The following is a 15,060-nucleotide window of genomic DNA, read 5'->3' as shown; positions in this document are numbered from 1 at the left end:
GGAATTACTCCAGTCTACAGATGAGAAAGCATTATTCTTACCTTCTTCTCTCCTATGGAGCAGGCACACATGCACAACGTGTGGGAGTTGCTAAGTATCAGAGATACAAAATTCTGTATTTGCTTTTATTTATAAACAAACCTTTTATTAGTCATTATTACAGCTAAAATAATCAGTCGCTACTATCCAGGTCTAACTTTTTCACTCACTTAAGATTCCTTTATTTTTATAAATTTACATCCAAATTAATTTAATCCACAAAAGTCCCACAAAAAAAAGAAGTGTAGTAGAAACACCATAGATGAAGATGTTACGACGTTGATAGGAATTTCGTGATTGAGGCCAGTTGTGACAGCCAGTCACCGATTAGTAGGGCAAGGAGAAAAACACCCAAACATTGTTCCCTTTTATATATTGCAAATCTCAAACAGCAAAGAGGATTTTTAAAGTCCCATAAATTTTTCATTTGGAGCTTACTGCATCTAGGTAGCTGAATGAAAGTGATGTCTCTTAGCAATGATATCTAGCCGTACAAAGGGTGTAATGACATCAGCTTCACACCTTGTATTAAATGTGCTTAAGAGACTAAGTAGGTGCAACTGCTTACTTTCCACTCAGTTACCAAACATGCACAAGATACTGTAAAATAATGACCATGCTGCCTTCTTACTCCCAAAAATGCTTTCAGATCAGAACTACAAACACTGGGAGATGAGGCGGGGATGTTGGAACTGCTTATGCTTGCAAATTTTTTCCTGAGGATGAACTATGGAATTTCTTACCACAGATTAGGCGGCTATTATAAGTTGGGTTCAAAAATAGAATAAGTGCATCCAAGTAAGAAAAACACATTAACCATTTTTAACAGAAACAGCCTAATCAAGAAAAAAATATGGTGGCGAGCCACAGAACACTACATGTAATGACATTCCACTGACTGTATGCCCTATGCACATGCCCTGTCCTTATGTATTTCTTGAAGTATTCACTGCTGGCTACTGTTGTAGGTAGACTCTGATCCAGATGTCTGTTTTCACACTCTCACAAGACATACCCCCAACTGTTCTGAGTTAGGATAAAATTAGAAATACAGCTCAACCACTCTAATTTAGCTAAAGCATAAGGAGGACCAATTTCTTCTCCACAACAGTTATACCCTGGACACCTGTTAAAGTTAATAAAAGCTGCAGAGGAAGGCAAAGTTTAGCCATAAGTGATTGCTTTCCCCAGAAATTATTCTTAAAGGTATTACTTCCTTTGAAGAACAAGCAATTACAGTTAAGATTTATTGATTTCATAATTCCACTTAGAGAACTAAATTTAAAATAAACGAACCCCAAGAAAGTTCAGTATTCTATGAAGCGGATGTTTAAATAATCTGACTAGCCGATATCTCTCTGCACTATTCATAGTGAAAGGATTTGTTAAACTCAAAACGTGAGGTACAATCTTCTGAAAGTAATTCTGAGTCAAACAAGAAGCTGAGATGGTTAGTTCTGGAGAGTGACACTAAAACTGCTGTAAAAAATAGAAAAAAAAGAAGAAGAAACTTGCTACAGGTGCATCAGTCTGAAAGAAGAGCTGCTGATGTACCTTGATACAAGAGGGCTTGGCTTACCATGGAACTTCAAATCCCATAGACTGTTTCTTTCCAGACACTGTCATTTTGGTAATTTTTGGCACAATTTCAGATTCCATTCTGGCTGACTGGGAATCTCTTGCTTTTCCTAGTAATAGACAAAAAGTAAGTTTGAACTTAAGGTTGTAACTAACAGGTGTTAAATACAAAGTTTAACAAGTACATTACTTCTCTTCAACCTAAAGATACCAGTCTGTGATAATGAATTCCCACACTTCCATGTCTTACTTGCATATGTTACATTTTTATTCAAAATAATCTACAGTTATATTCATTCACATGACACCTACGCCATTCAAGAACTTTACTTGCAGCAGTTCTGCAAGATGCCAGAAGCATTTCATGCAATATGAGGATGAAATGCTTTGCAGCTGCTCACTATCTGATCAGATTAATTCTTATTTATAGAGTTCTTCTTTTGCCTTAACACAGTTGATCCTCAAGGCTATAGTAAGATAAAAAAACCCATGTCTGCCTCAGGTACTGCCAGCAGCAGCACAAGCTATGTGTGGGCTACCAGGCCTTCCCTGAAACCTGGAAACAGAGTTGTCTTGCACTGAATTACACCGAAGAAGCCAAGCAATACCCAAAAGCTAGCTAATTTAAAGGATGTTCAGAAATAATTACCAGAGTTGAGTAACTTAGAGGTATCAATTTGTACCGTAAGTTAAATGAAAACATGAGCACAGTAAAGTTCATTCTTATTTTTGTGAAACTACAGTTTCACAACTAATAACACTACAGCACTATTAGTTTCTTGTCAAGCTTTAAAAAAAGTAATAAAATATTTACACTGGGGAAGGGGTGTTTAAATGAAAGTAGTAAACTAGCTCTTTCCTTTCCGCAATTCCCTCTCTAATATGAAGGGAGAAGGCATCCTAACAACAAAAAAGACTTCCAGCTTTACAGCATTAGTGATGGTGGCTATACCTTGCATTCTGAAGGACGTTATACACACAAGAAAGCAAACCAGTAACCTGAATTCAGAATTTAACTAAAAGTTTTAAACAATCTTCATCTATGTATCTGAAAACTAGAAAAATGCTGATATTCTTCCAGTAATAGACCAATTCAGATAGCCAGAGTCAAATGAATACTTATTTTGAATAACAAGTTAATCTTTTAAGTATTTTAGATTACTGCTGCAAGATGAATTATTGGAGTCATTTGGTCCTACTCATTTAGGTTAACTCTATTGTGTACTGAAGTATGATGGTTACACCTTTAAAACCACAGAATAATATTGCTTTGTAGGTTACATATAAAGATGTGGTCAAGGCTGCTGAAGATGTCAGGCAAGAAAATAGACTACTACAGGCATGTCTATAATAGCATACCAAAAAAGTTGTTGTGCAACTTTTTCTAAACAATCACGCTATAGACAGAGACATTCTTATTTAACTGATGACTTGGTCTTCATCTCCCTCATTTGTCTTATCTGCTGTAACTGATTTCATTTATATGCCACCTAGAGATCTCTGGAAGAAGTAGTCTCTGCGTATTACTAGTACCTGCATATCAACTACACTGTAAATAAGGAAAAACAATAAGAGAAATAAAGGCAACAGCACAAATCATGGTTTACAATATTCACAAATTATTTAACTGACAAACAAATAGTGAAGACTCAGAATATAAAATTCTCAGACAGGGACTACTACTTAAGCACAAAGATTCTGGTTCATCTTCCAGCTCCTACACAAATCACGTACAGCATTTTTGTAATAAGTAGTTAATCACTTGAGTTACAGTAAAAATTACTTTTCTTGCCAACTTGGTATGGTTTTTTCCACTTCAATTTTGAGAAGTTTCAAGCAGCCATGCCCTTCAACTGCCAGTTAAACATGAATGCTTTATTATCATTTCAAAGATGAATTACAGTTAATTCTCAGAAAGTACCATTTTTGAAATCTGGCTGCTAGGAACTAATAATTACAAAAAAACACAGTGATACTGAATGAAATTAGTTCAAAGAAGCCAAGATAACAATTCACATCATGTAACTTGAAAATAACTTGCAATCTATTAGCAATATTTGCTACATATGATCCAAAAATCAGGTCAAAGGTTTTACAAAAAACATCTTCTATAATCAATTTAGAAATTAAGCTTCACTCTGTACAAGTACTGTTGGGGTGTTTGACACTGATCTGTAGTTAAATGTACAAGGAGACAAAATACATTCAATGAACCAAGTTTTTGACACAAACCACAAAAATTTAACACTGGAGATCAGGAAACACTAGAAGTTGAAAGAAGATATAAAAATAAAATTAAAAAGCACAAGAGAATGTAAAGTAATTGTCCATCAATAGCACTAATAGTTGGGGAAGGGGGAGGTGTAATTAGTTAGTTTTATAAAATACTACTACTTCAGCATAAGTGGAGCAAGGAAGCAGGCTAGGATCATATAAAGGCAAACCAAACCATAGAAGGTAATCCTGGAATAGTGGTATACAAATACATGCAAAGACAACACAAGAATTATTAGTAACACTACTGACTGAAGAGTCAAATATAATTTTCTGACTTCAGTATTTTTATAACCAAGTACACTAAAAATCAAGCAGCACATTTACATTTGAGATAAGGACCGAGTCTATCTTTTATGCACTGCAGGCACCACGAAGATTAATAATTATAGGCCTCATTACAAAGGGCACAAGGCTAGGAAAGCAGTATACTTTACTATCTAATCTATAGGGCACCAGAGAAAACCGCCTGATAAATTACCTGCTTTAGCAGGCAAAGCAAAAACTATTCAGCACTTAACAGAACAGATCATATGCAAATCCTTAAATTGCACCTTGGAACTAAAAGGAAGTCAATGCCCAATGGTGATACAATTCTTAGAACACTTCTTAATCAACAATCAGAGTATCCTATGGCAGCTGAAGTGCACTACAAGCCTGGAAGAAGTGTAGGAGCAGTAATTCCAATTTGATTAGGACAAGAGCACTGGTAAGGTATATTAACCTCTAAAGGGAAAGGATATAAAGGATATATAAGCACGAAGCCTTTCTTGTCAAAAAAGGTTCTTCACACTTACTGTCATTTGAACATTCTTAAACACACACCTAAGTAAATCAATGACAATACATTTCCTAAATCAAGAGTACACATAAAATAAAAACACAGATACATCTTTCATAAACTCCTAAAGAAGCCCAAACACCTCTTTGCTACTTTTCATTACTCTAGCATTGCAAGAAGTGAAAGAGTGGATCATATGCATCTAAACGAACTGACTGGCCAATGGCGTCAAATTGCAGAGCAAGAGATTTTATTGAACGGGACGCTCCATAAAAATTCTGGCAATTCACTAACTTAACATTAGGAAAATTAAAGAAATTTACCTTCCATGAAAACAGAAAGTATACCTTCATACCTTTAAAAAAATGTAAAGGCTTGTCAGCACCATAGTTCTCACAATTCAGAAAGTTTAACACACAAACTTCTAGCCTATTTTAAGCAAAGCGGTTTTCAGACAGGTATTTGGTATTTAGACTGTACTGACAAGAGTACTTAGACTAAAGCATACTGTAGCTACAAGTCAAATACTATTACAAAACAAAACATGCACGGATGCAATTTGTCTCAGTATTAAGTTAGGATAAGCCTAATACCCAAGGGTACAGACAGACCTGCACTGCCGTTACTCCAGTACAACTATGGTAGCGTGCAACAACTTGACAGCCAAAGCTCTCTTCCCTTTACTATCCTTCTGTCTGCTTTTACCTTTCCTGTAACTGCCAGTTGGCCTTCTGACTTAAAATCCTTTTGATTTAGTCAAAAATTAATACTAATGACACATGCTATAATGTCAAAATTATTAGGAGTATAACCCCAAAATCTGATGACACAATAATGTATTTGCATACTGACAAACAGGACACAGACACACACATATATATGCAGGAAGCAAGTAAAACATTGGGACAGTCTTTAAAAATTAGAACAGTCTTTCTGGGTGTTCAAGCTGGAATAGCAAAAGTGTATGGATATAGTCAACCATTTTCCTTTACTGTAAAGCAAGTCCCTAGATTTTGGATCTCCTTGTAAAAATGGTTGTTAAGGAGTACCCGTAAAAGATTTAAACAAACAAAAGATTATTTGGGCTTCTTTACCATACATAACAGGCTTGAGAATTTCTTTTTTCAGTTTTTGTTCATTTATATACTTACATTGAAAGTAACGGGAAGATAAAAATTGGTCTTTAATTCTGTTGAAGATTGGGAAGTTAAGTGTAGTACTTGGAAGAGCTGATCGTCAGTCTACTCTGTTTTGAGGTGTAGTAGTTTAGAGGTGCATAAAACCAAGAGGAACCTGTTAAACCATCATCTCAAGAAAGACACCAAGTGAAAGTTTATACCAAGTGAAACAGGGATACTGGCAGATTTGGAGAAATGCATACTAACACTGGGTTTTTAAACCCACACTGGCTCCATTCAGATGGCCATACCTTTTCAACAAAAGAAACAAAATGCCATTTTTGATTCCCATACACAGAGGCTTCTCCTCCCAATTTGTCTTCCCCTCATCAAATTTTATTATGGCACTGAAACTTTAAGCTGAAGGATACCATTGCACAGAAAAGCCTGCTTCTGGTAAGATGAACCAAAATTTTTAATATACCTGAATCTAGCTTGAAAAAAACAAGAAAGGAAGAATACCAACGTTAGACATGTCCTCAGTCTGTGCTTTTTCAGATGGCAACACCATTTAAATAAATCGTTGTCTACATACAAAACAACTACTAGCAGTGCATCAGTACCGGCAAAGGAATGCACCTTGAAGGTGCTAATTAACTGTGGCCAGATTGCAGTTTCTTTTTCTTTAAAGTTTTAAGTCTTTTACATGCTTTTGTAATTCTTACCTGGTTTATACTGATTCATCTGTTTTCAAAAGTGGTATGAGCACTTGAAGAAGGCTGCATACTATTTCGATTTTGAATAGGGGCTGGGAAGCCTAGATGCTATTGACACCAGAATTAATTTACTTAAGCAAGTTCTCCTAGGACTGTCTAAACCTGCATTGTCATTGAAAAATATACACATAACACCATGCCTTCATATCTAGAAGACACAGTTTGCATCCCTTACTCTGCTACAGACTTTCTATATAACCACAACCAAGCCACTTGCAACTTTGTCTACCATCATACAGCAACAGCCACCAACTGCATAAAAGAAAAAAGACAGCACACTGGTTTTGTGCACCATGTCAGTAGTTTGTTCCAAGTATGCCTCATGACTCACTGATTAAAAAAAATAATTTTAATACATTACTGGCAGTTAAACTATTGACCGTATCAGTAGCAGCAGAGACAGAACTGCGTCTTGTCTGTCCTTGAAAAGCAGACTTAATAACTGAGGTCTCTATCAAGATAATAGTTCCCTTCCTATATGCTGTGCTATGATTTAAAACTGATTTTAAGGCCCTACAATTGTGAAAAATATTCCAAATACAGACTACACGAGACAAGCAGATGTGGAGATGCCAGCCTGATGACACAATTTCATGCTCAGAAGCATGCATCATCTGTTTGCCCATACATATGTGGGTTTATATTAACATCTAATACATCCACCCATCACTGTAATGAGCTACTTCAAAATTGTGACTGTAACCTATCCCAGCTGACAGATTTCAAACTGTTTATATGCTTCTATGCCACAAACCTCACCAGCTTCTAGCCTTTAATCTGCCTTAGAAACAGTAGCATTGCATTTTTCTCCCTTCAAATTTCACAGTACACAGGAAAAACAGTAACATAAGGAAATACAAAAATTCATTTAATAAAGACATACACTATTTATTTTTTTATAATTCAAGTGAATTATTTGACACTCAAATTCTACAAAATGCCATAGGACATGACAGCGATTTGCAGTACAGTTTGTCACAGAGCACGCTGGATCTTCAGTGACAATGGTACTGAGTATTAGCATTATCAACACATCACAGTGCTGGGAATATCAGAAGTTCAGGACTCAGTCATTTCCCATCAGTACATACCATGACTACTGAACTTAGAACACCTCAGATTTCCTAAATTAACACAGTTCACTAACCTTTAAAACACTATGCCTGCATACAATGTGATGTGCACTCATCCCTACAGCTCATCATTTAAATTTGGCTGGATGTAACAGATCAGTGACAGTCTGTAGCATATGTGAGAAGGAAGTTCAACATGCAGAAATTGTCTTATGGATATATAAAAAGCAATACTGGACAAATGGGAAAAAATAAATTACTTGGAAAAGTCTTCCTACTCTTCTATGATCCTAGCCCTCCAAAGAGCACCTCTGATAGCAAAAACCAACCACTTAGCTCTAATAAAAATGTCACATGAAAAAATTTCAAAATAAAAGGTTTATTTAGTATTTAAATTATACCAGTTCAAAACACCCATTTTTAGGAAAACACATGACATACTATCATGAACTGCCAATATACAAATGGATGCTACCGAACATCTATAGCACTTATAAAAGTAATGCAACAGTCCAAAGTAACAGAGAAGGCAACTTGCTAAGTCACTCCCTAGTGCTGAGATACAGCCATTCTAAAGATATTACTGAAAACAATTCTCCAAACAAGAGCACTGAACTTTTTCTTTTTAAAAGAAGGTTATTTCCTAATAGAAACCAGTCAGGGGTTTTCCAGGTAACTTCGTCTTGTTGTTATAGCTATTCTATTCTCTGCAAAGTTTCGGATGGTGAATATGACTTGGTTTTTTTTTTTTCTTTCATGAACTTGGGAGTATGCATTTTCATTGAAAAATGCTGAAAATAAAAATGTCTACTTGCACCTGATTACAAGAATGTTTTGGTTTTAAGGTTTTTGATACAGCAGGCTATTGAGTGATATGCTTGAATATCACCAACATGAGCCAGCTCTCTGTGGCCCATAATACTCAAACAGCACAACTTGCTACCCCAAGGCTGATGTTCCAGAAACAGTTTGCTTCACCACATGCAGCTGCAACAACTGGATGCGCAGTAGGCACAGTGAGACGCACTGGCAGCCTCGCCTGTTAGATTTAGCTTGCACTTCTCATTGCTCAGACTTTACTTTCAATGCTTGCAACTTTCAGCAAGTTGAACTCTTCAGTCAAAAAATTAATTCGCTCAAGTGAGGTATCTGTCTGGGGATGACTTTTTTTCCCCCCCATTCCAGACAGGGAGAATAGGGAAACCGGAAGAGAAAATATCAGACAGAACAGTTTATTTTCAAAAATGGCACCTGAAGAAAAGACTCTCTGCATAAATTAAATACTTCAAGTGATCTTTCCACCTTCTGAAAATCCACTCAATTTGGCCTTAGAAAACAGTTTGCATATGCTCTTACAGCTTAAGTTTTAGCAATTAAATCCCCCAAATACTTCATCAACATTCAATATGTAGCTGTTGTGGCCATTTTTGAGCAGGCTAGACTCTGTTGGGTCACCTGAGAGCAAATCCTACCTCTCCCTGTGGTCTCCATAGTTTACTACCACATCAGGAAACTGGAGGCATCAACCTGGCTCAGAGAATCACAAAAATGAAACAGAACTGGGGGGCGAGTGGGATAAAATCCAACAGTATAGTAAAGCACTGACAAGCAACAAGACGACCTGATTATCAAGGACAGGCACAGACTACAAGAATGAAAAAGAATAAAGCAGAGTTGAAATGAGAGCTACAGTGACCACAAAAAAATTGACAGTATTCATTAACTAACTTGGGGAAAAGCTGCATGTAAGGAGATGGAGAAAGTGCGACGCCACACACTCAGTGGCAAGTTACGTGCAGAGCTAAACATGAAACAAAGGAAGCAGAAGAGGATCAGAACTGAAAATGATCGCAAACTATCGGTGGAAAAAAGTAAACATAGAAAACAATCATGGCCAATGACTGGAAAATAGGTAGGAAACTGGAAATGGCTAGACAAAGGGTTTGGAATGATAAAGTGGAAAAAATGGAACAGTAATGAAAAACTTGGAATGACATGAGGAAATTTTGTGTTTAGGGCACAAGTAGGAATTAAACAACAAAATCTGAACCTAACTAAATAAATGGAAGGATTTAATTTCAGGACAGAGACACTGACACTAATCAGGTTGAAGTGGATGGCATGCAATGTTTTATAACAAAGCAGTAACACATTTTCTCTCCTGCCTGGAACTTCGCCAAAATTTCTGGAGTCTCACCACTTCTAGTCATCAACACTTCCTCCCTGACAGAAGCCAAATGATACAGAATATTGCAGTCAGCTACTGCTGTGTTCCCTTGCTCTTCCTCCCCGAAACAAACATCTTCCCATACAACTTTTCCGGCCATCAAGACTTAATCAAATTACATGCATTCAAACACTCAAACAACATTACCTATTAAAGCTATTTTTTCTCTGTGACTCTATTGCAATCATTCCATTGAATGGTGTTCATTTACAGTATCCGATGTCCCACAAAAATCTAATGTCTCTCAGAATGGTATATCTTTTAATATAAAACATTTTACAGACCTCTGTTACAACAGCGAGCATTCAAGCGTTTCAGCAAATTGAATTTGTATGTCTCAAGATCTAGATGCTTAATACAACGTTCCAATCAGTAGCTATCTCTAAGAAGTTATGTTTAAGCAACACACGTCAACAAAGGAATACATAGTTCAGCTCTGTATGTAGACCATTGTCATGGTCTTTCCAGAAACATGGATAATTGGTCTGCTTTACATTCACAGTTAATACATTAAGGGAAAGTCACTGTCACTGGAGTAAAACTCTCAAGATATCCAGTTTCACTAGGCCAACACCTCCGATGTAAAGGAATGGAGATCTGCTGTACAGAAAGGCAGACTTGGGGCTGGGTGTGTATGTGTCTGTTTTCTAGAGATTACCCTAACATCAGCTGCCTCCTTTTGATGTTTCTGATACGTAAACATCTAAGGTCCAATAGGAATTCACAACAATCAAAACAGTGACTTTCTCATCCGTCAAGTCTTTGAAAAGAATGTCCCTGCGGTATTTCTCATACCTACTGCTTATAGTTAAATGGACTAAAATCCAGTCCTTCACATAATCATATCTCAGTACAACTCATCCTGTAACTACTGAAACCTTATTTGTGGGAGGTGTATTGTTTTGCACTCTAGCAATGCCAACAAATGCCCCTTTTCTCAATCCGTAACTGAAGCTACAATCTGCTGTAAAAATAATTTATTAGACATTCGCAGTTGTTCTGTAACAGCACCTTTATTCTCCCACACATACACAACTGTAAGTCGTTGGTGGTGTTTTCTAATTCAACGAATTTTTCTTAAATGACTGTGAATTGTCTTTCACTGGGATTTAGAAAAAGCTCAGTCTGGTATTTCTGAAGTGCAATTTCTTACCATAAATGGTCATGTAAAAAGCAGCGTCAGCACTATTGGCAGAATAACCCTAAAAAGATACCCCCTTTAGCCAGTCACTTAGTTGAACAGAATACACAGAGTCCATGCAAATTACCTGAATTTCTGTTAAAACCCTGGCCCAAAATGAGTATGTAAAACTGAAAGTACAATACGTACATTCTATTACAATCATATTTAATTTCCAAAAATAACACAGCAACTTCAAGTTTAATTCTTAACTAATATTATAATGCCAGAGGATGGTGCTATTTGCCTGCACATCATCCAGGTAATTCCGAAACATCATCATGCCTTTTACACACTGACGTTACCTACACAAGTACATCCCCGTTGACTGTGCTGCAGGAGTGGCAAGGCATTTTACAGAAGAAACCTTTCCTGATCCACAACTTCTATTTAGGCACCAAGATGACTTCAGTATGAAACAGATATTTAAATAGAAGAACAGTGAACAAGAAAAGCATACCAGCAAAACTGATGGTATACAAAAAGTAAAATCATCTCATATCTGTTCAACTTTTCCACAATTGTTCTGCAAATTTCTCTAAAAACTTGATGAGATGGCCTTTTAAAGTTGAAAAACAAAAAGAAATAGTATTTACTAGTCCTGCCCCACTAAGTAGGTTGAAGCTGCATGTATCTTCATAATTTCTAAGTTCCAGAAAGTTGTATCTTGCAAACTTTTAGTGTAGTGAGAACTTCAAGGTAAGATTAGCTGAAACCTTATTAAATTTTGTTTAGGTTTTCTGGATTCTCAACTCTCTCATTCTGCTGGTGACATTACAACCACACTAGACCTTGACTGGGCCAGATAGCTGGCATATCTGTAGGAGAATCAATCAATTTTTCTCTTACAAGTCAGTCAAATTTGCAAATTTTAACTTGTCTATTCATTCACCTGTTTCTCTGAAAAATTAGCCCTATATAAGAAAAATATATTTACTTGATGTCTTTCCACCATTTCAGGGACGGCAGTGCCGCCTGCAATGTCACAGCATAGGACACATTTCAGACTGAAATATTTGTGGCTTCAGAAGACCAAAACAAGAACCTAATCACATATCAAGAATTTACCAGCTATTGAAAAAAAACACGTTTAGGGACTTATGTACGACATGATTTCAAAGAATCAAAAATTTTCAACAGATTGAGTATGGTTTAGAGTAACAAAAAAAAATAATAATCAAGGTCCGGCAGTACAGCAATTATTGAAAACATTATGTATACATACACACCCTTACTGTAAATTGAAACACAAATGCATTTAATAACAAAAACCAGGAACTGGTCAAGAGTACAAGGGAGACAGAATCACTCACTGACACTGACAGGCATTTCTGCCTGCAAGATTACAGTAATTAAACAGCAAATCCAGGGAGATGTCTCTTTTTATTTTTTTTTTTCCTTAGAAAGACAAAAGATAGACATACTCTACTTCCTATTTTACAAAAAGTCAGCCAAAGACTCCAGTATTGAAAGCTTTACCTATCATGAAGACAAAAGGAAATGACAGTATGCATTATAATTTAATTAAAGGTGAAGACAGTAGGAATGGTGGTACAAGATTGCCAACAGAAACGGGACTCCAAGCAATGCCTTTTACTCTGGATGAAAAAAAGCTTCCAAAGGAATAAGAATAAGCAGTGAAATAGGAACTGGCACGTTACATGTAATAGGTGCTCTCACTTTTTAAGGCAGTCTAGCAGAGCAGTATCTGCCTGTGGGCCCCCAAGACAATAGGAATTTTTTGCAGGACAAGTATTTGTAGCTGTGCACATGGATGCCTTAAGTTACTAACTATTGTAAATAAAATTTTTGAAGGAAAAAAATCACAAGAACTATTAACACAGCTGATAGCTGACAAGCTCTAAATAAAGAGCTTCCAGACCTAGCATCTGATATGCCCCTGATTACAAAAAAGCTGTATTAGAGGACTGAAGTACGATAATTTACAGGGTTTTACAAAACTGCATAGCTCAAAGGTACTGTTTACTTGAAAATCCTCCCTTTTTTGCTATTCCAATGTCTCTTAATATCCAAAAATTAAGCAGCTACTGGAAATGTATAGCCCTGTAAAAATTTAAAGGATACATTAGCCGAGTCTATTTCAAAAAGCTGTGAAATCTTAAACAGTTTAATACACATATTTAAAAGCCACCTGAACAATTACTTTGAAGAGAAAAAAATGTTCAATGTTCGGATTTTTGCCATTTTTAATGTATCAGAAAAAATAAATGTTAAGAAAGGACAACCTGGAAACAAAAGGCATTAAAAATGCACTGTTCTCCTTTGCACATGTAAATTCGGTAAAGTTAAACATTTCACACAATCTGTTCAAAGAAAATTTGCTGAGTGAACTTACACCTTTTATATTATTTTACATTTAGTCCTAGTAAAACAAGTACTGAAGCAAAACACATACACTTATCAAACCAAGCAAAATAATTAACAAGGTGCTGTTTTTCCTTTGGGTTTTTTTCCCCCCTCCAAATCGAGACTAATATTGACCAAGTACCCACTCTTCCCCTCCTTAACTGTTCCAAGATTTCAGAATAAGGGGGCAGAGCTTTATGCCATTACTTCAATCTTCCATTATTCCTCAACTACAAAATATCAAGTAGCTTTAAAAAAATCCAAAAACTTAGCTGTGAGATTACAGTTCTTCAGTATAAATTTCAGAAACACTACTTCAGAGTTTTAACACTTTTTCTTATATTCTATTCAACCTAATTAAAAAGAAATGAGATTTACAAATTATTTCTAAGTAGATGGGGCAGTAAGTATTCTGTAGACATTAAACATCAATTTAAAAAAGATAACATCAGGAGAAAACACTTGGGATTTTTTCCTTCTAGCTGAATTTTGTTTTCAGTATGTTCTTACATCATGAAGCCAAAGGCTGCAGGTACACCACCAAACAAGCCATTTCTACAATATGCTCGCAACCTACCAACTCAATACTAAAGATCACATTTCACAGCGTGCCATTATTTAGCAGTGTGCTCTCTCCATTTTTTTATTAGATACCACCTAAAATCAGAACATCTTCCCATCTTACTCCTCTCCTTAATGCTATTTTCCACTCATGGTGGAACATCAGAAGAGAAACAAAAGGAAGTTAGGCTTAAAAGCCTGATCAGGTTTGCGTATCTACCAGTTTTTGGTACTCTATCCACAACAGAGGATATGAAGACGTGTTATTCAAAGTGACTGCTCCCTACTGGAAAAGACCTTGCCTGGTCATAATTATTCTAGAAAACCAACATTTTTATTTTGCCTTCCTACTAGGGTTCAAAGCTCATCTTTTCTGATATAGCTAGACATCACCAGTAGCAGCCCTTGCTGGTACACTTTCCAGATATTCCTGTGCTGCAAAGGACTTTTTGCTGTATGTACCTTCTAAACTTGAGCAACTGCCATTTGGAGGCAAAGAGTGCAATCACAGTTTTGTCCTCAGTGCTACACAGATGAACGTTCAATAGATGCCACATAAACCTACTCAACAGCAGCTGTTTATAACAAAAGACAAATAATAACTAAATACATCTATATGAGAGGATGAGCACATTCTCAAAGCATGGCTTGAGATGCAAGCTGTTAGATAAAGCAGTTTGAAACTACTAAGGCATACTTTACTGCCACATAATTTTCTTCTCGTTTGTTTCTGTCAGATTTTCTGTTTGTCTTCTCTGTAGTATCAACAGGTTTCAACATCTACTTTTGCTGCTTCCTTTAATTCTAGTTGAAGGCACCCTGCTCATTTCCTAAATAAACAGAATTAGTTTGCCACACTGCTATCTTGCCTTGTTCCTACTCATTGAGGAAGGGCAAAAATGCAGAGGAAGCAATGGCTATTAAAAAAATACAAGTAACAGAGAAAGAAAAACTTTAGCATTCTTTGTGATTTAAATGTGTTTGTGGTAACACATTTACAGACAAAGAATCTTTGAAACCTAAGTGTGAAACTGCTGAAGATTTCTGAATCTAACTTGCAAAACAAACTCAAGCTATAACAATGCA

At 36.2% G+C, this 15,060-nt stretch overlaps 1 protein-coding gene across 8 annotated transcripts in view; it reads right to left on the bottom strand.

Annotated features, from left to right (window-relative positions):
- HBS1L (HBS1 like translational GTPase) overlaps positions 1-15,060 on the bottom strand; it is a 61,070-nt gene that overhangs the window by 25,363 nt on the left and 20,647 nt on the right. For 7 of the 8 annotated variants that reach the window (XM_056344119.1, XM_056344118.1, XM_056344121.1 and 4 more), the window contains one exon: positions 1,619-1,727. In XM_056344119.1, the coding sequence (XP_056200094.1) occupies positions 1,619-1,727 (109 nt within the window). Of the gene's footprint in view, positions 1-1,618; positions 1,728-5,823; positions 6,817-15,060 lie in introns of those variants that run through there. The other variant, XM_056344124.1, reaches the window with a different exon arrangement.

The sequence above is a fragment of the Falco biarmicus genome, chromosome 6, assembly GCF_023638135.1.
Source record: "Falco biarmicus isolate bFalBia1 chromosome 6, bFalBia1.pri, whole genome shotgun sequence".
NCBI lineage: Eukaryota > Metazoa > Chordata > Aves > Falconiformes > Falconidae > Falco > Falco biarmicus.
This window is presented reverse-complemented; position numbering and strand designations above follow the sequence as displayed.